The following is a 24745-nucleotide window of genomic DNA, read 5'->3' on the forward strand; positions in this document are numbered from 1 at the left end:
AGAACATGACATTTGCAAAAAAAAAAAAAAAAATCATTATCGTTTTTTCCATCAAAGACATGATGATGACACGTGATGTTCACCTTGATGTGTTGCACAGCAAAGCGTTGTTTACAAATCGGGAAGTGTCATCTCTTACTTCCCACTTTTTTAGCTGTAAACGAAGTCCCGAGGGACGGTAGACAAGCAGACTGGCTTCCATTCTCACGACTCAGAGCATTTAAAAAAAAAAAAAAAAACTTATTTCGATCAAGTTTAGCTATTTGTTGTCTCGTTCTTGTCAGGTGAGTACAAATCTATGCTAGCCGAAATACGCTAATTTCAAATTGGTGTTTTTAATTTTAAACGTATGAACTGGACTCGGGCACGTTTTTAATTCCCTATTAAATATGATTTATTTGAATTTACTATGTATATTTTGCAAACGATACTGAATAGGCGTTTGTTGATGACGTCAGACTTGCTCAGTTTTGAACGCATTTGTACTCTGACGCAGTTAAGAACTACAATTTTCCAGCGTGACGCCTTTTTTTATTTTTATTTTAGAGCAGTGATGATTTAAATATTTTAGGTCTATAAGTACCACCATCTGACCAATATTTAAATACAGTTGTGTAGTAGGTATAAGTGTTAATCAAACGTTTAGGAAATTTAGAGCTATTGATTTAATTTAGGAGTTAAACTAATAAGTGATTAATTTTTTTAATTGTGGTATTTTTTTCTTCTTCCATTGTGTCAGACAATTATGTAGTTTATTGTGACCCTTTCTCATATCTTTTATCCTCAGCCTCATGGTGTTGATTCTATTTCCATCACCAAAGCATGGAGCAGGTGTCAGTACAGCATGAGTTTGAGTATAAAACCAACAACGGCCGCCTCGTGTCCATCAAGCCCAACGAAACCTACTTCCTGCTCTCCAGGACCAACGAACACTGGTGGCATGTCTGCACCAAGCAGGAAGACACCGAGCCCTTCTACATCCCAGCCCAGTATGTGCGCGAGCTCGATGTGTATAGGGTGGCCCGGGAAGCTCAAGGAGATGCTAGCCAGTTCTGCACCTTTGGTATAGGCGGTGCCAAAGCTGAGGTGACACCTAAAACAGGCGTGCACAATGGAGGGGACGCACCACATGGAAAAGTGGAGATGATGACCGTTAGAACAGACAAGGAGGATCCATCTTGTGAAGTCAAGGTAGGACCAAAGTTTTTCTTTCCAAGCGTGGATTACATAACAGCCCTTAAAACACACATTAAGTCATTTTACTCAACTTTATTTTATTTATAATAGCCTTCAAGACACACTTTTTTTTTCCTCTTTCTGAAATACCCTACAATTCCACAAGAGGGCGCCAAACCCGCGTTTTAATCGGAAAATACTGTTGTTCCATGTTGTGTGAGATCTTAAAGTTCAGAGGTGCATTTTTGGTGTCCTAGTTAAATAACATTTTCACTCATTTCAATGGAGAAAGAAATTTCTACTTGAATGAAGTGAACGGTGAGTTGGGAGTTTTGTAATGGAGGAGGTGTTTGTGCTGCCAGCCCATCAGCATGTGAATGAGGAGGAGGTTAAGGAGGAGCCTCTCGGTTATGAACACCAGGTTTTGACCCCCTCCCCAAAACCGCTTCATTGAGACTTTGGATTCAATGGGGGCCTTGAACATCCACCGTTTAGTTTCCAACCAGGAGAGCGTTTAGGCACAATTACGTGGAGCAGGTGACAAACAGGTCCTGTGGGCTGGCTGGCAGGAAGGAGTTAAACTCGGCAGCCGCCACACCCAAACTAAACTGCGGCTTCCCGACCGTGCAACCCCCCATCCTGCTCTAGTTCCCGCTCCTGCTCCCAGGAACATGCCGTCGTCACCGTAAAGCTGCCGGACGTCACCTGTTTGCACGACAGGTGAGCGCACCTGTTGCCGAGGACAAAAAGTGACATCAAGCCGCGTAGGTGACTTTTGAACTTCTTCGTGTCTGCGCCGATTCCAAAGGGTTTAACTTTGCCCTGTGTTTGTGAATGAATGAGACCCTCTCTGCCAAGCGTATTCCCAACCTACAATGGAGCACCGTCTCCATGGTGATGTCAGGGGAGAGTGAAGGGGAAAGGGAGGAGGGTGTGCGTGCAAGCTCGCGGCAATACAGAAAGCCCAAATTCACTTTCTAGGACTTCGGTTGCATAATCTGGGAGATGTTGTTGGATGCAAAACTCACAACTATTGATCTACTAATGGATAATCAATTTCCTGCTTCAGGTATGTTCATGAAGAATAGTTATTTTCACATTTTTGTGAGATTTCTCACAAGATGATGGAGAGCTCACCTATCAGACGACATTAGCTTTACAACGATAAAAATACTCACTTTTTGATTGACAGGTTTCTTCCTACCACTGCATCATACTGAAGAGGCGTTCCTAATATTTTGACTCTTAATAACATACCCCCAATGGGATGGAAAAAAATAATTCGTGTTTCGCAGTAGCTGTCAATCAAAAGAGCTTTTGTCAGGTGTACCTAATGGAGTGTCCGCGGTGAGCCGTGGTTAAAACATTGCATGCCGATAAACTGCTCCAACAGGTCGTGGCGGCGCTGCCTGTCTTGTCACACCTTCACTCTCTCATTTTAGCTTACAAACACACACACACACACACACACACACACACACACACACACACACCATTGTGCTCGTTTTATCTTGTCGACAAAGTGACGTCAATTTCTCAGCCATCTGCAAGCTCACGTTAGTTTGTCTGGAAACTATTCAAGGCTCAAGTGAGTTTATAATATCATCACGCCGAAGAATTATACTTTTATTCCACGTGTATAAAATCACATCTGAATTATTATTAGTGTTTTGATAAGTGACGTTTATAGGTTTTATTTAATAGTTTTCTACGGCAGCTACTTTTTGTGGAACTAGAGAAAAGGAAGGTCATTTTGTGTGGAATATTTTCTGTCATGGAGGTCTTGCAGTCAGGAAGTACGACCAATTCAGTGGAGGAAGTCCCAGTTTATCGCATGAATCTTTTTTTCCCCTTGGTTTGGCTTTTGTGAAATGTTTTCATGGCCTGGCTTTGCTGTAGAACATTTACATAGTGTTTTAATGGATTCTGGATGATGAGATGTGTGAATTGAGTGTCGAGAAGGAAGGGGGGGGGGGGGGTAGCTCAATAATAGTCCAACTGTGTGCACGCTGTGGCGTGATTTGGGCCCCAAATGGGTGTCCCATTGTGGGACTGCATGCCTGCTAAAGTGGTGAACTAATCAGGCAGGCTTCGTGAGTCCCGTCTAAACAACCTAGAGGAAGCTAGTTGAAACCAAATATATTGGTTAAAAAAAAAAAAATGGTAAAAAATACCAGTGGAAAAACTGGTAATTTATACTATTTTAAAACCTTTATCAACTCAATAGGTTTGATGTCACAGGCTAACATGTTAGCTGAGTTTAAATAGAGGTTAACCACTGTATAATTGAACTGAAATTATGCAAATCCATTGAAGTGTAAAAACTTCAAACATTGTAATTTGTGTAGCAATACTGACACCTAGTGGTCTGAGAATAAGACCATACTATATTTATATTTACATTGATTTTTATATATTTTTTATCTGTTTCGTATTTTTTATATTTATATTTAATGGTTTAAGCATGCGCTTCAGAGTTTAACCGCAGGGGGGCGACAGAGCAATTCAAAACGTCAGTCTGCTTTATTGTCAATTTATTTTCAATTTCTTCAAGACACGAGATCGAAATTACGTTTCCCCACTATCCCACGGTGATATTGCACAATACACATACAAGTAAACACCACAAAAAGTAAAAACAAGAAGGCACAAACAATGAATAAATAAGAGCGATGACTAAATAATAAAGAAATAACATAAATAAATAAACCCATTAATAGACATGTTTTTTTCCGTCCATATTACATGTATGTGTCCAAATACATGTGAAATTGTCTACCAAAATTGACTGACTAACTCGACAGTAGGCTTGTTATTGTGGATGTTTTTAATATTTTGGCACCCTTCATTTTGTGTCACAAGAGGTTTTCTGAGCTTGAATTACTCATGACTTCCTGCGGATTTATCACCCCAAACAAGACGCACATGCTCTGTCTGCTTTCTGTTTCTGCGCTTGTTCAGACAGTTACCCTCTCCCCTGCATCATCACACGCCCACCCCAACCCTTCCTGCTGCGTCGCTCGCAGTTCTCCTTTCTGTCTATCACAGATTCACTTTACTTGTCTGCCCCGACGGTTGTATATTTTCCCTTCATCTCCGATGAGGGAGTTGTTGTAGACAAGCATGATGGACCTGTACGCCGGGGTTTGGCCGGGTCACCGGGCCCAGCGGGGTTTGACCCGCTCCATGGCATCGCTTCAGGTAGGTGTCGTGAGTTTTGATGGTGAACGTCGGCGTTTTTGGTGTGGAGTTATACTTTTGACACCTGTTGACAAAACGTCGCCTACTTCCTGGTTTGAAAAGATGGTGCCAAAAACTGTAAATGTGCCGCTTTCAGACTCGTGTGTGAGACAAATTTTTGAAGTGAAGCCACATTGTGTTGTTTTTTTACTCCATGGAAGACAGTGAAAGTTTGTTTTGTGGAGTAACGTCTGAGCCCTGAACACAGAGTTGACGTTTGTAAGGAAATCCCCTGCTATATTTTTGTTTCCTTAGAGTTGAGTTACGGTGAAAGTACAACTTTGACACGGCTTACAAATCAATATCGTGTAAACTGAATGGTAAGCAAAGCTCCAGCGTTAGCCCAAAGTTAGAAAAGTGTCTGTTCCAAAATAAAAACAGAACACAAATCGTAGTTAGAAAGTCGAGAAAAAAAAAAGAAGCTTGCCGGTGTCGGAATTTCGACACAGCCTGTTGCAGCATGCACACAACATAGCAAATCTTAAAATCCCCCCCCCCCCACAGGTCGACGATGAGAACAAACACGCGCCCATCTACGTCAACGTAGCTCAACTTCACCAGGACTCGACTACCTCGCCCCCCCACCAGGACACCGACGGATGGGAGGTGCACTTTGACCCGGAGAGTGGTCAGGACTACTACTACCACCCTACCACGGGACAGACCACCTGGGACAACCCCCTCGCCGAATCACTCCCGAGTCCCCCTTTGCCCCTTCCATCTCCTACCCAAACGTCGGATTGGGAGCAGCTAGTGGATGAGCGCAGCGGGTGCCCCTACTTCTACAACGCCATGTCTGGGGAGACGTCTTGGGAGCCACCGGAGCTGTTCAGCCCGTACCCGCCCTTGATGGAGCCCATGAGTGTGCACCGCTTTCACCAGGACGATTCGGTGAGGACCTCTCTGGCTGCTCTACTTCCTGATTCTTGTTTTAGCTTCCCTCAGGGGAAGACGGCTAATGCAGCCTTCTATTTAATGGATTTAACCCTTAAGGGATGCTAAATGTTCCCGTTTGAAAATCATACAGCAGCAAGGGCACTTTGTAAGATGCCTGTCCTAGTTTTGTTTTGGTCTGAAAAAAAGTTAGAGGTCGGAGGTTAAGGTTGTTAACACCATTCCTCTCACCAGCCTCAGCTACCTGAGGAAGACTACTACAGCTCAGCAGATGGACCTGATGTCAATGAGGATCTCCTGGCCATGAGGTCCCCTGCGTCCCACAGGGAATACGACCTCTCCTACGTGAGCCGTGCTGTTATCCCACGGGCCAGCTTGGACCGGAGCACGCCCTCCGGCTGGAGCCTCAGCGTGGAACCCGACGGAACCTGGGTGTTTACCAACGATCACTCGCTAGAGCAGGTAGCTTTGGTGTTTCCGACTATTCTTCTCCTTGGTGGTCCACTGTATAAAGTCTCAGTTGTGATTTATCACAGTGGGTCAAGTCCGTAGACGACCTGGGCCGAACTTACTATTACCTGAAAGACGGCACCAAGTCGCAGTGGAACCTGCCCGATGTAAGTGGAACCTTTCCAGACGGCCTGCTGCTTAAACACCCCACGATTTCTCACCATGTCATCTCCCAGGACGAGAACGGTATGGAGGCCGACGAGGTGAATGTCTTCAAGAACTGGAGACAAAGCGTAGTACCAGCCCAGCACGCCTCGGTTCAAGACGACGCAGTAGGAGCACTCACACACCTCTAGAACATATTATTTAGAAATACGTGAGTACCGATACCAGGTATCGATACCGGTCCCAATACCAGCCTTAGTTCAAGGTATCAAAATTTCAGCGCACATTCTGACACTCTGCTCATATTACTTCTTGGCAGAGGTTCGTCCCGACCCACCAGAGGACCACGTCGGACTACAGCAGTGACAGCTCCAGCACGGGCAACTCTCCCGAAGCGCAGCCTAACGTAAGTGACAAAGGGCAACTCGACCCCAATTAGACATTATGATTTTTTTTTTTTAAATATAATATATAATATTCTGTGCTCTCTCAAGGCTTTTGGGTTTCAACAATGGAGAAACCCTTATTACCTGACCACCAGGTGGCTACGCTATAACGTGGGTTGCTAGCATGAGCGCTATAGAAAAAAATTAGCCATAAAGCCCATGTCGCCCAGCCCTACCTTTTTTTTTCTTTGTTTGTATCTCATTCATAAGCATACAATAACAATAAATGTGCTTTTTTTTTTTTCTTTGCAGTGTCATATAAGACTTTTTCATTTTGTTTGCTTTGTTCCACATGTTTATGTAAGATATCACCTTAGACACTTTTTGTACTGTCCTAAAAAAAGTAGTCTCCGGTTTCAGGTGCAGAACTTGGAAAAAGCTGGAATCCTGAACAAAACAAAAGTGTCTGAAAATGGCAAAAAGGTCAGGTGAGTGCAGCCGTCTGCTTCAGGTCATATAGGAGAAAAAAATTATATTTTACTTTTGGGAATATCTCCGGTTATACATTTGCCCTTGGGCTTTGCTCTGTGCACAGGAAAAACTGGACCCAGACCTGGACGGTTCTGCACGGAGGCACGCTGACCTTCCATAAAGACCCCAAATCCACATCACCAGGCTATTCGGTACTTTATTTTCTCAAATGTTTTACCGAACAGATATATTATCTAATCCCTTATCCACGTGACTCGGATAACAAAGTCTCCGCCGCGAGATGACGAACACTTATGTTGCAGGAATGCGGCACCGCCTGTTTTGCGTCCATGCTCACGTTGTTTTTTTTCCCCATTATTCAAAGAACAAAACCAATCAGATCGTCCCGGAGGTGTCAGTGGACCTCCGAGGCGCCACGATCACCTGGGCCTCTAAAGATAAATCAAGCAAGAAGAATGTTTTAGAGGTACAGTGTTTTTGTATGATATGAAATTCTGGCAAATTGAAACTTTGTTAAAATTTGCTCTTCCAGTTAAAAAGCAAAAACGGTCTGGAGTTTCTGATCCAGTACGATACTGAGAGCATTATTACCGACTGGCATAAAGTATTATTGGACACCATACGGCAACTGGTAAGTAGTTGTTGAATTTTTTCTTCTGTATTCATTTGCTATTTATTAATTTAATTTATATTGTTACAGGAGTACCAGGAGCACCACTCCGAGGAGGAGGATAGCAGCGACGTGTACGAAAAGATCGGCGCGACGGAGCAACAGTTAGCTAGCGACTGGCGTAGGGGTGAGCTTCAGCCATGTTGTGTTAAGTCATCCACGGCTGCCATTTTAAATAATTTTTTTGGTCAGCCTCCAGACCAAGCGTCACCAGCACCAGTGGAGAAACCGACCCAAAGAAGGTTCGCACTAAGTTGATGAAGTTCCTTATGAAGCGGCCTTCACTTCAAGCGGTTAAGGAGAAAGGATACATACGAGGTACAGTGAGTTTTTGGAGGTTCCACGTCTTAAGACTTTTCATACGTACGTATTCCGTCCTGCCTCCAGACAACGTGTTCGGCTGCCACCTGGCCACGCTTTGCGCTCAGGAGCAGACCACCGTTCCCAGTTTTGTGGAGAAGTGCATAAAAGCTGTGGAGAGGCGAGGTAACCCCCCCCCGCCCCCTTTCGCTACTTACAAATGCAGCTGACTGACTTTTAAGCGTTGACCTCCAGGTTTGGATATCGACGGACTCTACAGGGTCAGCGGGAACCTCGCCGTCATCCAGAAGCTGCGTTTTAAAGCAGATCATGGTACGAGTGACATTATTGTTATCATGTTGTTGTTTAGACACTCATGATGCTTCTCAACAGAGGAACTGGACCTTGAGGATGGCCAGTGGGAGGACGCTCACGTCCTCACCGGAGCGCTGAAGCTGTTCTTCCGTGAACTTCCCGAGCCGCTTTTCCCCAACAGTCTGTTTCCTCAGTTCGTCTCGGCCATCAGTAAGGGAAATCTTAAAGTGAAGCAGAATCATCTTTTATTGATTTTTACCCTCCTTTTTTTTGTTGCAGAAATTTTTGATTACAACACAAAGGTGTGTTGCATTTATGAGTTGATCCAATCTCTTCCCGCTCCAAATCACGACACCATGAAACTCCTGTTTGGACATTTACGGAGGTCAGCGGCCATTTTGTGTTCATATCATGTGCTACTTTCTGTCAACCCCCGCTCTTCTGGATCTTATTGTTTTGATTTCTTGTGTCTCAGGGTCATCCAGTGTGGCGAGGATAACCGCATGACGGGGCACAATGTTGCCATCGTGTTCGGGCCCACGCTCATGCGGCCCGAAGCAGAGTTGGACAATATTGCTAGGAACACGGTTTACCAGAACCAGATAGTGGAGCTCATCCTCAACGAGTATGAGCGCCTCTTCCATTCAGGCTGAAGGAGTTCATCTCTTTATTTGAAGATTTAACACAAAACATCTTGTGACTTGATTGTAATATAGAAGTGTATACAGCTATTAATATCAACAAGACATTGTGAGATAAATATTATATAGAATGTTTGAATAAAACAGAATATCTATGCTGTATTGTTAGTTGTCTAATGACACCATAGAACTACTGTATATAAAGCTCAACAGACTGGAGCGGTGGCCATTGAAGGAAATGTATTTGTTGTAAATAATAATAGAAAGCATTTATGTGCTGAATGTTGTCAAAAGTTATATGCAAAGTAATTCCATAATAAAATAACTTTGTAAAGAAGATTGATTAGTTTTTATTTTGTGATCTGCTGCTATTATTTTATATATTATTATTATTAATATTATTATTATTATTATTATTATTATTATTATTATTATTATTATCAGTAGTAGTAGTGGCGACTAATCAAACTTATAAAATAAATGTCAAGCTATATTAAGTTCCGCATAATGTCGTAAATCGGAACTATTTTGTAGTAGGACGCTCTTTCGGAAGCTGTCAAATGGAGGAAATTGAGTGCATTCGAAGTTGATTGAGAAAATACTTTTTTCTTAATTTAGTAAAATTGAAAAATAATTGTTATATGCCATTTTTAATTAATAACGACCAACACATTGAGTCTCAATTTAATTAAATATCAGTACGAATGTCGGCACTTTTTAGTTCCGTGCACTTGTGTTCTGCCGGAACCTATTTGTGGTTGGACGTGCTTCTCACCGCATCCGCTGCAATGTCTTTCGAGTGGCCATGGCAATACAATTTTCCTCCTTTTTTTACGTAAGTACACATTTTAAACCCTATTAAAAGCACCAAGCTTCCCTTTCTACGTGTTGAACATTTCAAGTGCGTCGCCTTTGACTGCTAGCTTCATGTGAGTCGGCTCATTAGGTAAACAAGCCAAACAAAATACGGAAGTGGATTAGTTCAAATTAGTGTCTCTTCAAAAATCTGCAGTTCTCATTAAATCCAAACATGACAGACATTTGCTGATGTTTACTAGTGAAGTTGTTTGTGGCCTTGGAAAAAAAAAGGTTATTCAACGCATCAAGATGATGATGATGATGCCTGTCATTGTGTGTCTTGTCATTGTTGTTGTGTTCCTAAATTGTTGTGTGCAGGCTTCAACCCAATGTGGACACGAGACAGAAACAACTGGCAGCGTGGTGTTCGCTGGCCCTGGCCTACTACCGCCATCAAAAACTTTACACGCTGGATGTAATGGAGGCACAAGAGAGCCCCGTCTTCAACAATCGCAAGATTAAACGTATCCTCGCAAAAGCTCAATGAATCCTCTCCAGAGATATCAATCTAATCAAACCTCTATTTACTTGTATGTCGTCTTAGCACGTCTTTGGCATTTTGATTTGTGTTAAGACAGCAGACTTTGATCTGATTGTGATTGACAGTAAGCACTTATGACATATGCTTTATAATACACAAAGCTGCCTTGCTTTGTCTCGTGTAGTTGACAAATTAACCAGTAAGGTATTTTTTTTTTTTTGCCCCCTTAACAAAATGGCAGGAAAATTGTCCATGGAAGCAATTCAAGTCGTATTTGAGGAGTTGAGGAAAAAAGGTAAGGGAAGAGTTTTATGTTTTGATTTATGTATGTTCCTTTTAATTTAGTGTGTTTGTGGTGGTCAGGCAATCTGGAGTGGATGGACAAGAACAAGTCGAGGTGTTTGGTGATGTGGAGGCGGCCTGAGGAATGGGGCAAGCTCATGTATAACTGGGTGAGATTAGAAAAAAGTTCATGGCTAAGAAGTATAAAAAATAATAAATGATGATCATGCTTTTGTTGCCTCAGGTGTCCAAAAGCGGAATGAACAACACAGTCTTCACGCTTTATGAGCTCGCCAATGGCGACGACACGGAGGGCGAAGGTACGTTTTTTTTGTCGCCGACCTTAGCCGCACACGCCCAACGTCCCCGACGCACCATGACCTTCTGCCTTTTTACGTGTTGCGCAGAGTTCCACGGCTTGGAGGAGTGTATGCTACTGCGCTCGCTACAGGCGCTGCAAACGGAAGGCAAAGCCGAGATCTTCAGCATGGACGATGGCAAAGGCGTCAAATTTTTTTGAGACCGGGAGATTTTTGGACTGTGGAGGGTTCCCCTGCTCTTGTTGTCATCGCTCACCTCTGCCTCTGTGTGTTTTTAAATACCGGAAGGTTTTGAGTCATCTGGAGGTAACTTGAATCGACTCAGCCCAATTTATTCTTAATAATTGGAATAGTCCACAATCAACCTATTTCCTTCATATCATGTGTAAAAATAAATAAGACTTGTTTGATAAATTGGATTTTGGCGTGAATACTTGTGTGGGGGGAAAACAGCCTCAGCCAAATTATTAGGCACACCTCTGCCCTCTACCTGAGGGCTGTTCCTATTATTTTGCTTACCTTTCAAGTTTTTTAAAAGGATAAATATTATGAGAATATTTTAGAAACAAAAATATGTACTTAATGATTTGTCCTGTGGGAAAAAGTTGCACAAACTGTTGACGTCAGCATATCGGTGGGCATGTTCTTATCCGCCTGTGGGGGGTGTTAAAGTTCCGGAGAAGCCTCTTGCTTGCTTGCGTGTGTTCCAGATGGTAAATGGGTCTTTCACTTGTATAGTTCTTTCCCACCTGTTAATCCCCCTCAAAGCGCTTTACACTGAATTCCTCGTTCACCTCCTGATGACGCGGCAACTGGAGATTCAGCATCTTGCTGAAGGACATGGTCACGAAGGGTGGGAGACGACCCAGCTACCACCCCCAGATGAAGAAGATAAAGCGCCTCCTTGTGGTAAGTCATCGAAAGCAGTGAGGAGGGGAGAGTACAGGACAGGGGCGGAGCTAATGGGCGAGAAGGAGAGCGCTCTTGATATATCCTGCTGCTGCTCACATATCTCTTCATATATACACGGAACAGACCTCCTCGTTGCTTTTCCAGGTGTGGACTCTTGCTGAAGACAAGCTTGGACTATTTCATGAAGAGGAACATGTATTTTGACGCAGCTTAAGGACCAAGTGAGTAATTATATATTAATTGACCATGTTTTCTGCCCAAAAAAATGGCATCACCCCTCTCAATTTTTTTATTTAAATTGATTTCATTGTATTTCTGAAAGTTGTAATTGTACCGTGTCACCACAAAGGTACCTTCAAGTCCAGAGCTGCTGGTGGCCAAGCGCACCATGTCACACGTTCAGGTGGAGATCCCAGGATGCGGCTTCCCGGGCTTGCAGCCGCACGGCCTGGGCGCACGCCGGAACTCGTACGGCTTGCACAAGATCAGCGTGGATGTGGACTCCCCCCTCTTCAGCGGCGCCCTCTCCAAAGCCCTCTCCTGGTCGGCCGAGAACATCCTCAGCCTGCCTGAATCCCGAGCTGAAGAAGAAGAGGAGGAGGAGGAGAAACCCCATGATGACACCCCACCATGCAGCCCCCTTCCGCTTGTCGCCGACTCGCCGGACGAGGGTAAAGGCCGGGTGGTGTCGTCTCGCCTCAACTTTGACCAGCGTTGGGAAGAAGAAAAGGAGGACGTGGAAACTAAAGCGGTAGCGACATCACCTGACGGACGCTACCTCAAGTTCAACATCGAGATCGGGAGGGGGTCCTTCAAGACCGTCTACAAGGGCCTTGACACAGAGACCACGGTGGAAGTGGCCTGGTGCGAGCTTCAGGTAGGATGTCCTGTCAATGACATCATAGCTTGGTCATTGAGTTTTTAAATCTGGAGAAAAAGTTCTGACATTTAGCATATCACACCGGTATCGTTCCTTGCCGACCTTGGAGCTTGGTCTTTGGTAAGCTTTGTTGTCACTGACAACCGTGCTGGCTCTCTGCATGCCTTCAACACGCTTGTGTGTGATTGTGTGTGATGTAAACAACTGAGAGCAGCAGCTGCCTCCTGCCATGCTTTGGTAGCTCAATGGAGGATTTAAAGGTTTAACATTGACAGTGTCACTTTAGCCTGGCAGCCAAATGCTACTTTTGAGGTGCTGACCTAAGCCACAAACAAAACCCCTTCACCACTGACACACACAAATACACACAGTAGTAATTTTGCCGGCGACATTTTAGGACAACAAATAATCTAACGTATTCATTAGAAATCTTGGCAGAGGTCATGCAGCATTAGTTCCCACATGGGTTCTCGGTCCAGTTTTTTCCAAGGCCCCACCCATGGTCCTCATGGCAATCATATAAAATTACCATGTATCCCAGGAATTAGTCTGTTTCGCCCTGAGAAGTCTACCTGTCAGGTGTGTTGAGAGAAAGAAATCTTTCCTACCAGTTTTAGTTAGTTAATCTCCCCTAATGAGCTTAGAGGTGGTTGATACGGTTACAGCCCATGGTGGGTTAACCTCAGCATCTCCACCGGAAATCTCCACCTAACGTGACCCCCGCCTGCCCGGAGTGTGTTGGCTAAACAGGACGGAGGCCTGCCATGTTGATGTAGCAGCAGGCGTAGGCGCTTCACCTGCAAGTCACCTAGAACGAGGCGGAAAGGTGAAGAAAAAAAAAAAGTCTCCCTCTCAAATGTCAGATGTTGCCCACCCCTGTCCTGGAAAATTTATTTGTTGATAAGGAAGCCTGAAGGAGGGACGAATGATAAGCGTTTACGAGATGGACGTCAGAACTCATGTTGACGCACACACACAAAAAAATAAAAAGCAGAATCAACGTTGACCTGACCGGACAGTAATTCAAGTGGTGGCATTTTTATTACAACTCTTACATGTCGGCCTCTTATTTGGTAAAAGGGTCAGTCAAAGTGTTTTCTGTGTGAATTTTTATTTAACTGCCGCGTTTACAAATTTAGTCGACACGCTTCATGCTGAGAAAGTGGAAAGTTGGCCCGACCGAGCGACACTGAGGCTTTGTACATGCCGCCACTAGGCGGAGCTTTTTTTTTTTTTTTGCCACATGATGAATCTTTTCCATCTTCCAGGAAATATACCTGACCACAACTGTGGTTAAAACGCATGATCTCTATGTATAGAAGATTAATTGATCATTATTTTAAAATCGATTCAGTCACGTTGCTATTAAAGTCAGCAAGTACTGATCATGTGACACCATTTTTGGCGGGCTGGGCCGAGATGTTTTCTTTTACAGTGTTGACAGGCTGTGCGGGGAAACGTGAACATGTACAGTGTGGTGCAATCCGGTTTCCTAAACAAACCCCAAACTAGCCTGTACTCTAGTCGGACTTTTCTCGGACGCCACGCTCGCTCCTATTTGGTTCTCGATCAATCTTTTATGCATGCCCGTCACGTGACAAGCAGCTTTTTGCATAGCAGCGCTTTGTATACCACATCCGCTGGGACCTGATCCATGTAACTTGAGTCCAACTAGCTTGCAGAAGCAGGGTACATTTAGTTTGTAATGTCGTTTGAAGAACCAGAGCAGGTCAGTAGGAGTGTAGGTGGCGGGATCAGTGGCAAAAAGGCTTAAGTGCAGTTTATAGACCGCACCCTTAGCTAGTCCGTGACAGTAAACATTAGCCGGGTTCAGGCCCGTTAAGAATAAACGAGTAAATAGGCTAATCTCGGGCCCTCTGGGACCTGGTGACGCAACACTTCCTGGGATGTACCGCATACAGTACAAGTACACTTCTTGTTACATGACAAATTTGTAAAAAATTTTGAGATATTTCTGTTCCGTTTTTTAGCCCGGCTTGCTTATTGCAGCATTTTTTTGTCAAGTCCACGTGAGCGAGTTTTGTTGAAACTTGTCAAACTTTACGAGGTGCCGTGTACGTGCCCTCGGTGTGTTCCCCGGAGACCAAATGTTCACCTCCCCGACCGCACGTCACATTGGGCTTGGAAGGGGCACACTGGCACCTCAGTTCTTGTAACTTGCATCAATGGCGACACTGTATACATGAGTGTCAATACAAAGTGTCAGTCAGACCTGCTCGGTTCACGCCTCTTTGTCTTTGACCTTAATCTGAGATTTGCGGAGGACTGAGTGATACGGACTTAAAATAATTTTTTTTTCTCGGCCCACAAGTGTTTGCTGCCGTTGTCACAATAGGGCCGCTGACAGGGAGTAAGTGGGGGGGGGCGTCTTAAAGCCAGCTTAACGCATCCGCCGTCCATCCCGCTTATGTAACATCGTGTGGCACCGACCGGTCCCCCGAGGGGTCCCCCCCTTAGACCCCCTCTGCTCAATCAACACCGCTCTCTCCCGCTAACATGCAGCTGCAAGAGATGATGGAAAAGCTGAGACACATTTAGTCATAACCCGCGGGATGTTTACTACACGTTCCTGTGCATTATGCAACATACAATTATTATATTCCAATTGAATGCAATCCAGCTTCAAGTGTGAGTGCCCAAAAATATTTTTTTGTGTTGACATTTTCACATTTATAGTTGTTTGTGTTGTGGGCCCGAACGTGTCATGGAAAAGTTGGACAGTAGCCTTGCACGGCCAACTTTATCCAGACCATTCCTTCTTTGGCTTAAGCGTCATGCACTATAACTCTGTCTGCCAATAAATGTCTTGCCAGACATTAGACCGCTCCCGCCTCAATATAAGCACACAATTGCAATGTCCCAAGTTGTTCCTCCATTGTTTCATTTTTGTGGCTTTCAATGGAGAAGAGGAATGTTATGCTATATTCATGGGCCGTAGTGGAAAGTCCCCCTGGCAGGATTTTTCCAACAAATCCTTCCAATTTGTGTACTCTGGAGGATTGCTCTCATGAAGCCAAGAAAAAAAAAATAAAATCTTGCTGTACATGTCGGCTACAATTTGCTGACTGTAAGCTGATTTTTATCTCGGCCTCGGTGCCCCCAGCTCCAGGAGGCCCTTTGAGAGACACTCTGACAGGTAGCGAGGTAGGAGCGATGGGGTGCCGGGTTTCCTCGACTTGATTGTAAGCGCAAACACACACGAGGAGGCGATGGTTTTTTTTTTCTTCCTAGAATTCATCCTGAAAGCGGGATTCATGGCGGGCAAAGTCCCCTGAGATGTTTCCGCTAAGTTCCTAAATTGCTCCATTCAGGGAACACGGAGGAAGCACAAGAAATGTCTTTGTCCGTGTGGCGTCATTGCAGTGTTGAAGTGCATGTATGGATTGATGGTGGTGGGGGGCTTCAAACCTGTAATCCCCCCCCCAACCTTTTTGGAAAATTGCTCCGATTATGCAATCGAGGGTGGATGAGCTTGTGGTTTCCACTGCTGTTGCTAATTACTTTAGGTAACAGCCATTTATCAAACCACTGTTTGTATGAGTTATGTAATCATGTGTGCACCCCCCTCGATTCTCCCCGAGGATGTTGTTGACGTCGTGGTTAATTGCTAGCATATGCTAAGTGTACAGTTTGCTTTTATTTTGCTCCACATTGCAAATGAGAATCTTTTTCGCAGACTCTTAAGCTGACCAAAGCGGAGCGTCAGCGTTTCAGCGAGGAGGTGGAGATGCTGAAGGGCCTCCAGCATCCCAACATCGTGCGCTTCCACGACTCGTGGAAGTCGACGGTGAAGGGACACAAGTGCATCATCCTGGTGACGGAGCTCATGACATCAGGCACGCTCAAGACGTGAGTTGCAAGCAGAATAAACCATTCTGTCTTTTATTTTATTTTATTTTATTTTATTTTATTTTATTTTATTTTATTTTATTTAAATTATAAATATATGTTTAGTAATTTAAATTAAATTAAATTAAATTATATATATATATATATTTATTTATTTATTTAAATTTATTTAATTTATAAATATATGTTTAGTAATTTATATTATTATATTATATTATATTATATTATATTATATTATATTATATTATATTATATTATATTATTTTAGTTAATTTTATTTAATTATTTATCTATCTATCTATCTATCTATCTATCTATCTATCTATCTATCTATCTATCTATCTATCTATCTATCTATCTATCTATCTATCTATCTATCTATCTATCTATCTATCTATCTATCTATCTATCTATCTATCTATCTATCTATCTATCTATCTATCTATCTATCTATCTATCTATCTATTTATGTATTTATTTATTTTATTTATTTATTTATTTATTTTATTTCATTTATTCCGTAGTTATCTGAAAAGGTTCAAGGAGATGAAACTGAAGCTGCTCCAGCGTTGGAGCAGCCAAATCCTCAAGGGTCTCCATTTCCTGCACACACGCACGCCGCCCATCATCCACCGAGACCTCAAGTGTGACAACATCTTCATCACCGGGCCCACCGGCTCGGTCAAGATCGGCGACCTCGGCCTCGCTACGCTCAAGAGCGCCTCCTTTGCCAAAAGTGTCATCGGTGAGCTCTCGGGACAAAAAACTCCCATTTCTGTTCTCATTTTAACATCGCTGATTAATTTCTTGACAGGAACGCCTGAGTTCATGGCTCCCGAGATGTACGAGGAGAAATACGACGAGGCGGTCGACGTCTACGCTTTCGGGATGTGCATCCTGGAAATGGCCACTTCCGAGTATCCTTACTCCGAGTGCCAAAACGCCGCGCAGATCTACCGCAAAGTCACCAGCGTAAGTAGCGAAACCCAATTTACGTGTCTGAACTCAAATTCAAACACTCCAAACGTCTGCACGTAGGCGCCGACGGCACGACGGGCGGGAATGTGTTTTGGAAAATTCTGTTCTGCTCGCAAAGAGACGTCTGTTTATGCTCGCTTACATCACATAAGTTAGAACGTGTCCCGAGGACGACGTGCGAATTCAGGCGTCGACAATTTCCCTCCTGTTTAATTGCTCACCTCATAAACGAATGCCAGAGTACCCCAGGGGCGTCCGCAAAAAAAAAATCCCTCGACTCACATCGACGTCAGATAACCACACCGTTGCCGTGTTTTGGCTTTTTGACCTCGCTTCCTCCTTCTCCTCCTCCTTTTCCCCCGCCGCTTATCTGCACTTCACGCTAATCTCAACGCATTCTCGTGATAACGCTCAGAGGACGGAAAAAAAATAAAAAATCCTTGTGCTTGTGGCTTTGAGGTTCGCCACGGGAGTTTTTTTATATACTTGGATGAAAGCGGCAGTGACGAACTCGTTCACTTGAACAAATCTCTGCTCGCTTTTAACTAAGCACATTTTTTATAATTCCAAAAAAAAATCACAAATGTGTGTACGCAGGGGATCAAACCCGACAGCTTCTACAACGTGAAAGTTCCCGAGCTCAAAGAGATCATCGAAGGCTGCATCCACATGAACAACGACGAAAGGTACCCCCGACATCACCCATCATCTCCTCCCGAGTCGTAATCAAACAAAACGCCGCCCGTAGGTACACCATCCAAGACTTGCTGGAGCACCCCTTCTTCCAAGAGACCCACGGCGTCCACGTGGAGCTTGCCGAGGAGGACGACACGCTCAAGTCGGGCCTAAAACTTTGGCTGCGCATGGACACCAAGAAGCTCCACGGAAAATACAAGGACAATAACGCCATTGAGTTTCTCTTTGAGCTATACAAGGATGTCCCCGAGGAGGTGGCGCAGGAGATGGTGAGGAGCACCAATAAGAACCGAATGGAAAATATAACATGGGAATAAATTATGGAAATCACTATTGATTTTTAGAAGGCCGTGAGTTGTTGTGACAGGTACGCTAATGTGAAGCCCGAGAACACTTAGTCGCTCAAGGGCACAGCTTTTTTTTTTTTTTTTTCCACTGGCATGAAATGTGAGTCGGAAGGAGGCCTTTATTTATACCGTCTCCGTAGAGGTGACTTTTAATGAAAAAGAGTTCGCTTTTCATCGAGATTAAATTTCAGATGTCTTAATGCGACTCGGCTCGGGACCGTATGTCCCACTCCGTGTTATGCCCTGACCATGTGTGTGTGTGTGTCTGCAGGTGGTACTGGGCTTCGTGTGCGAGCCCGACTTCAAGCTGGTGGCCAAGGCCATCCGGGACCGGGTGGCGGCCATCAAGCGCCAGCGGGAGAAGCTGAGGAGGCAGGCGGAGGAACAGAGGCCACGTTCGTCCTCCCCGCAAGTCAACGATGCGGCGGCCCCCGATTCCCCCGCGCCGCCCGCCCCCTCGCCTTCCCCCCTCCTGTCCCCCATCACCAGCTCGGCGGACTCCGCCGTCAGCTCCGGCTGCCCCGCAGAGACGGAGGAACCCGAGCAGCACTTTCACATCCGCCACAACAGCCTCTCCTCGGCTAATTGTGCGTCCGCTTTACGTAATCATCATACACAATCAGCAACTTGTGACCGAGACGTGATGTTTGAAAAAAAAAATTCTGTCCGACTTAAGCTCGGGGTCATCGAGTGTGTCATGTGTGCATCACATGCTCTTTTGTTGGGACAGCTGACTGCGAGACGGACGGCGACCTAAGTTCTTCGGGCCTCCAAGACCCCCTGGAGGCCACGCCTCCTGCCTCCTCCACCAACTCCCCGACCACAAACGGCCTCCCCATCCCGGCCCTTCGCTTCCCTTCCGTGAGCGGGCCGTCAATCAACGCACCCAGCCGTCATTTTGTTTTGTACACACGAAAAGTCAAAGTCATTCTCCACCTCGTGTCTCAACAGAGCATTGCCGTATCTAACAACATGGAAGCCATCAAACCAGGATCTCCAAGCGGCTTCAACTCTCCCGGGGACAGGTATGCAACTCCTCTTCCTCCACGTCCACATCGGCCCACAATTACGTTTTTTTTTTTCCTCAGCTACGCCTCCGACGTGACTTCCAGTCTAAGCGACGGTTACGAGGGCATGTCTGAGAAGAACGAGAAAACAATCGCCAGGCGAACCTCTGCCAAGCTTTTCAGGAGGCGGGTACGCTCCAGGCTACGCATCACCGGGGTATGATGACATCACACTTTGGGTGTCCTATCACACTTTTAGCCTAAATCACCCCTCAACTCCCTTCCAGCTATCCGACAAGGTGGACCGAGTGGTGGAGTGTCAGCTGCAGACGCACAACGACAAGATGGTGACGTTTAAGTTCGACCTGGACGGAGACAACCCGGATGACATCGCCGCCGTCATGGTAGGTCACAACCACCAGGATGAATTTTGAAAAGAAAATCAGGGTTATATTACACCACGGGATAATTAAATCTCAGTCTTTCATTTTGGGCTCTTGATTGATTTGTTCCTTTCAAAATGGACGGCTGTTAATGGCATCTTGGCACAGCAGCTGGAGGTGGAATGAAAACGCGATGAGAGCTACTCGGTCGTGACGTTTGAAACGCAACAGCACGCTGGGAGATGTTTTTTCCCCGAGAAGGAGTAATAAGCGAGAAGTAGGAGGAGGAGGATACACAAATAGAACGTTCTGTCCACTTCATGGTCACATTTACTCACACGCTGCACTTGATGATCCATTTGTGTTCACTATAAATACAAATGAAGTACTTTTTACAAGCTGGACTTTAGCGATACGTGTAAACACATTACCGAAACTAAAAATGGTATCGAAATAAAGTTGGACTGGCAAATTGCCAAACCATGCTTTTATTGCGATTTTATTTTTATTCATTCGAATCGTATTCGCTGTTTTCGCCGCAGGTGCACAATGAGTTCATCCTGCCGTCGGAAAAGGAAGGCTTCATCTACCGAATGGGTGACATCATCAAGAGGGCGGAAGCGCTCATGACGAAAGAACAGCCCGTGCACCCGAGCGGGCAGCGCCCCCCGCAGCCTGCCTTCCACAGTGCAGCCAACCCGCTGTCTTCCTCCCAGGTCAGCGAATGCGGTAACCGTGACTTTTGGTCACCTCAGAATCTCGTGAGGCTTTCCAGGTATCTGTCCTGTGCTATTCTGAGTCTTAGTAAAGTTCTAAAAAAGGAGTTGGACAAACTTGAGGTCTCAAGATGGAAATAGTCACAGACTATAAAGAGTTCTTGTGTGATTGACTCCCGGATTTTTTTTTGCAGCCGGATCTGCACAGTCAGAGCCTCCCATGTACTCACTTCTCCTCCTCCCTGCCGGGTAAATCAGTTATTCACATTTTCGGTACATGTTGTCATCGGTTCTTGACGCTCATGTGTTTGTTAGACTTTGCTGCGGCGAACCCGTGCATGGTGGAACGCGGCTCGCCTCCTTGCGCCAACGGCGACGTCTTCACCCCGGACTTGACGTCAGCCGGACGACCGCTCGTCCGTTCGCAGTCGTTCCACAACACGCCAGGTAAATTTAAATTCAGGAGCGATTCTGGGAATTTTCCAAAACCGCCCGTCGGTGTGTGAGGTCCAAAATGAGATCCAGAAGGACACATGGGACACATTTGCACGTTCCCCCTGCGGTCACGATGGTGACGGGGTTGCAATTACACACGGAACAAAACGTCGTTGTTGAACGAACGACAAATTTATGCCGCACATGAAGACCAGAGGAAAGACGTCTTCTCTTGTCCGTGTGGATTGATTGCACATGTTTGTCTTCCAGGGTCTCCTCTTGCGTACCACCACACGGCGTCCCTCCTGCCCCCTTACCACATGCCCTACATGGGCAACTTTCCGTTCCCGCACCCTGGCAGGCCGGCTTCCGCCAAACCAGGGCTGTTAGCGGGCGGCGGCCTCCATCCTCCCCTCACCCGCGTGTGCAGCAGCCCCACGTTTCCGTCCGTCCCATCCCCTGTACCGCCGGGCTCCCCGAATCTCCTCAAAGACAGCGAGAGCCCACCCGCTCCCCAGCATCCCGGCATGTGGCCCCCACACAGCCAGCCATTGTTCTCACTGGCCAACGTCATCTCCATGGCGATGAGCATGGCGCAGTCGTTCATCCCTCCTGCTCAGCAGGGGATGCCCTCCTATGGGGGCTTCCACCCCCAGACGGCGTACCCGTACTACCAGATCCCCACGCTAGAGGTGCCGTACCCAACAAACATCTACCCAAACTCGGGGAACACGCCACCCATGGATGGATTCCCTCAAAATTGGCAGGACACATCCCCCACTACCCCGCCGCAGATGTCACCACAGCAGGCCGGACCCCCCACTTCCCACAACCCCATACAGGAGGATCTTGGAACCTTCTCAGCCCAGGTCCTATCTCAAGTGCACAATTCGACCTCGTCGTCGGACCTGTCCCCCTCGCCGATGGACAGTCCAGAGAGCACGGTGAGTGTCCATCATCTACTTCAACAACCAACACGTTACTAATATTTTTTCTCCCATCTAGTTATCATCCATCAGCACTCTGTCTGGACTGAACTGCGGATCCCCGACAGCCCCACAAGTGTCCCAATTGAGCCCCTCAGGTAATAAATGATTCCAATTTGGCTGTTAAAAATGACACGCTTGTTTGCAGGCCAAACAAAAAAAGCACATGTGCTTGTTTATACACACACACAGCGGCCATTTTGACCATGTTTCTCCTCTAAATACTCTTTTGCCGCCTTTCCTGACACCATTGCCTATTGCCCCCAGGAGCCATTGCGTAATCTCTGGTGTGGTAGCTAATGTTCCGTCTTGTGTGGGAGTAGGTGCCATGTCGGCCCCTACCCACCGACGGTGACCAATGGGCGTTCAGAGGTGCTCATTTACAAGCCTCCCCCCCTCCCACACTTGTCTGTGTTTCTCGACTCGAAACAGAGTCCTTCTGTTTGCATGCGTCCAACCTCAACCCTCTCCGCGGTTTATTGCTACAAGGACGTCTCGTGGACAGGATATTACGAGTGATGATAACCACAGAGCGCTGTACACTAAGCGTATACAAAAGTTTCCAAATAGATGCTAACATGGAGCTAAAGGACTTTGCAGTTTGTACATTTGATTGTCCAAATGTAGAAAATGTGAACTGAAAAGTTACATAAGCCTCATAAACCAAGTGTTTGTTATCATGGAAAATGATCTGATGATTGATTAGTCCAACTGTCCCAAGGTGATTGATTGGTCCTTTAAACACTTGATTGATTCGATTAAAAAAGAAAAACAATGATTAGCAGTGGAAAATCACAATCACGCCCACATGTTCCAACTCATGGGTTGTGAGAGAAACAATACACCAACAAAGAAGACGATCGTGAAGATGTTTTCGTTTTCCGTGGCAGGAGGTCCAGCCGCTACGGTGACAGTGGGGCGTTTCCAGGTGTCGCCCAGCGCCGACGTGCCGGTGGTCGCCTCGCTGCCGCAAGGAGATGCGAGTAGTACCGAGGAAGGGCATGGTGAATCGGAAACCCAGAGGAAGGAGGAAGAGGTGGTGGTAGAAGAGCGGCCGAGGACGAGGAGACGTGGGCAGAGGCGGGCGCATAGCCTCAGCCTAATGGGCACATCCGCTGACAGCGGGCTGTCGGTTACGGCGCCCGAAGCGGACGGACGGTTGTGGGACGGCGCGGTCGGAAGCCCGCAATATGGCAACGCGCTCCACCACCTCTGGACCATGACCTACAGCCACGGTGCGTCCTACATGAGCAGCGACGACTCGGATAGCGACGACGACGACGAAGACATGTTGGATGAGCTCCAGGAGCTTCGAGAAAAGTGAGTGACTATTTGCGGCCAAAACAAAAATGAGCATGGCCTTTACTATTTGAGCTTAAAGTCACGTTGCTATGGTTACAGACATCTGTCTGAGGTTCAAGAACTTCAAGCGGCTCAGAAGCAGGAGATCAAGGATCTGTACGAGAAGATGGGCAAGGTCCCGCCGCCGGGCATCGTTTCCCCCGCCGCCATGTTGTCCAGCCGCCAGCGTCGCTTGTCTAAGGGCACGGGGGGGCTCCCACCGTCACGTCGGAACAGCCTCCAGCGCTTGGACATACAGCCCATCCAAGGTGACGGTTGCTATGATACGCTTCACCAATTTAGATGCTAAATTTAGCCAGACTTGTATCAAATCATTTAATTTTTTTTCATTCAATTTGAACTTTTCAGGTATCATCAGGAGAAATTCTCTGGGAGGAAGCAGCAGCAGCTCCCAGGACAAACCCAGTAAAGGTGTCACCTTCTCCGACTTCAGCAGAATGGTGAGAGTCCACGTGCCCGTCGTGCACTTCTTCTTGGCTTACCATCTCACTCTCGTTTCTTTTCCCCAGTAAGAAACTCTCGGCGAGCAAAACGTTGAACATTCCGGACTACCTCATCTGACAAAACATTCAGACGACGACGTCTCTAATCCGACGGAATGTGAAGGAATTTCATTTATTTGTTACATGTTGGGAATAATAATGTCACGCCTGCTCGGTGAGGAACATTTCATTTCACACAGCCACGGCCGTCAAGTTGGATTGTACAGTCCACCGTGTTTCCTTTTTTTCTTTTGTTTTGACGCCAGCCATCTTGTGACAGGCAGTGAGGTCAAACCGTAAAATGGCTGAAGACAAATTGTTAAAACGTGGAGATCTCCGCCAAGGAGCGAATAATTGCAATTTTAAATGCACATCTTCATATCATGTGAGATGGAAAGATCAACAAAAGTGCATTTTCTTTGCATATTGCATTATGTGGGTAAGGCTCACTAAAATTTAATGCAAGAAATTGAAGTGTGTTATGACTAAAAATTTAATTGCAACTAGACCGTAAAAAATCTTGGTATTGACACTTATTGTTTTCAGAAAATACAAATATTACAAATAAATATTTTACGAGTGCTATCAAATATGCTTGCAAATCAATTACAAATGAAGGGAAAAATGCAGATTTTTTTGGGTGTGTTTTAATCTACTCGCTCCTTGGCAGAGGTTATTTAGCCAGTACAAGATGAATATAGAAATAATTTCCAATATTTAATAATACTGGCTTTTGATTGTACATGTGTATATACTGTACATGGTAGAGTGCATTTATAGACTGTTTACACAATGACTGTCATGCACAAAAACAAATATATATATACATTTTAGTTTATTGGAATAGATCAATCAAGCACCTCATGCACTTTAGCATTTTCATTTAACACACTTCTTGTCGGTCAAACTGTGTCCATTTATTAATACAATAAAACAAGGGAGAATGGCCGATCAATGTGCCTTAGCAAATAGTCACACTGGATATTGAAGAAAAAAAAAGTATCAAATAATATATTCAAAG

At 45.5% G+C, this 24745-nt stretch overlaps 3 protein-coding genes across 3 annotated transcripts; all 3 read left to right on the plus strand.

Moving 5' to 3' along the window:
• The first annotated feature begins 119 nt into the window (after positions 1-119).
• arhgap27 (Rho GTPase activating protein 27) lies at positions 120-9066 on the plus strand. The gene is made up of 17 exons (XM_049758570.2): positions 120-284; positions 788-1191; positions 4921-5307; positions 5545-5772; positions 5847-6092; positions 6245-6331; positions 6732-6799; positions 6907-6994; positions 7168-7269; positions 7336-7434; positions 7504-7600; positions 7666-7791; positions 7861-7959; positions 8029-8106; positions 8167-8298; positions 8368-8473; positions 8564-9066. The coding sequence occupies exons 2-17, from the start codon at positions 823-825 to the stop codon at positions 8739-8741; spliced, it is 2490 nt and encodes an 829-aa protein (XP_049614527.1). The 5' UTR covers positions 120-284; positions 788-822; the 3' UTR covers positions 8742-9066.
• Positions 9067-9414: 348 nt separating this feature from the next.
• Positions 9415-11084, plus strand: vps25 (vacuolar protein sorting 25 homolog). Its single transcript, XM_049759266.1, has 6 exons — positions 9415-9564; positions 9906-10051; positions 10310-10363; positions 10432-10520; positions 10595-10670; positions 10758-11084. Exons 1-6 carry the CDS (start codon positions 9434-9436, stop codon positions 10868-10870), a joined length of 609 nt encoding a protein of 202 aa, XP_049615223.1. The 5' UTR covers positions 9415-9433; the 3' UTR covers positions 10871-11084.
• A 575-nt stretch (positions 11085-11659) lies between these two features.
• Positions 11660-24727, plus strand: wnk4a (WNK lysine deficient protein kinase 4a). The gene is made up of 21 exons (XM_049758935.2): positions 11660-11803; positions 11932-12459; positions 16160-16332; positions 16857-17077; positions 17147-17304; positions 17908-17996; positions 18059-18275; positions 18625-18940; positions 19084-19214; positions 19305-19378; positions 19442-19577; positions 19648-19764; positions 20286-20459; positions 20654-20708; positions 20775-20906; positions 21165-21838; positions 21900-21978; positions 22771-23200; positions 23282-23490; positions 23591-23682; positions 23752-24727. The coding sequence occupies exons 2-21, from the start codon at positions 11971-11973 to the stop codon at positions 23752-23754; spliced, it is 3969 nt and encodes a 1322-aa protein (XP_049614892.1). The 5' UTR covers positions 11660-11803; positions 11932-11970; the 3' UTR covers positions 23755-24727.
• Positions 24728-24745: the final 18 nt, after the last annotated feature.

Source organism: Syngnathus scovelli, chromosome 21 (genome assembly GCF_024217435.2).
Source record: "Syngnathus scovelli strain Florida chromosome 21, RoL_Ssco_1.2, whole genome shotgun sequence".
NCBI classification, from domain to species: domain Eukaryota; kingdom Metazoa; phylum Chordata; class Actinopteri; order Syngnathiformes; family Syngnathidae; genus Syngnathus; species Syngnathus scovelli.

What these genes read in the sequence shown, in the direction of transcription:
- arhgap27 (XM_049758570.2), top strand. Translation starts at nt 823, where the DNA reads ATGGAGCAGGTGTCAGTACAGCATGAGTTTGAGTATAAAACCAACAAC. An exon ending in CCACATCACCAGGCTATTCG is followed by an intron (nt 6,995 to 7,167) that starts GTACTTTATTTT and finishes CATTATTCAAAG; the next exon opens with AACAAAACCAATCAGATCGT. An exon ending in GCAAGAAGAATGTTTTAGAG is followed by an intron (nt 7,270 to 7,335) that starts GTACAGTGTTTT and finishes TTGCTCTTCCAG; the next exon opens with TTAAAAAGCAAAAACGGTCT.
- vps25 (XM_049759266.1), top strand. Translation starts at nt 9,434, where the DNA reads ATGTCGGCACTTTTTAGTTCCGTGCACTTGTGTTCTGCCGGAACCTAT. An exon ending in CAACAATCGCAAGATTAAAC is followed by an intron (nt 10,052 to 10,309) that starts GTATCCTCGCAA and finishes ACAAAATGGCAG; the next exon opens with GAAAATTGTCCATGGAAGCA. An exon ending in CGACGACACGGAGGGCGAAG is followed by an intron (nt 10,671 to 10,757) that starts GTACGTTTTTTT and finishes CGTGTTGCGCAG; the next exon opens with AGTTCCACGGCTTGGAGGAG.
- wnk4a (XM_049758935.2), top strand. Translation starts at nt 11,971, where the DNA reads ATGTCACACGTTCAGGTGGAGATCCCAGGATGCGGCTTCCCGGGCTTG. An exon ending in GTCGTTCCACAACACGCCAG is followed by an intron (nt 20,907 to 21,164) that starts GTAAATTTAAAT and finishes TTTGTCTTCCAG; the next exon opens with GGTCTCCTCTTGCGTACCAC. An exon ending in TGGACAGTCCAGAGAGCACG is followed by an intron (nt 21,839 to 21,899) that starts GTGAGTGTCCAT and finishes TCTCCCATCTAG; the next exon opens with TTATCATCCATCAGCACTCT.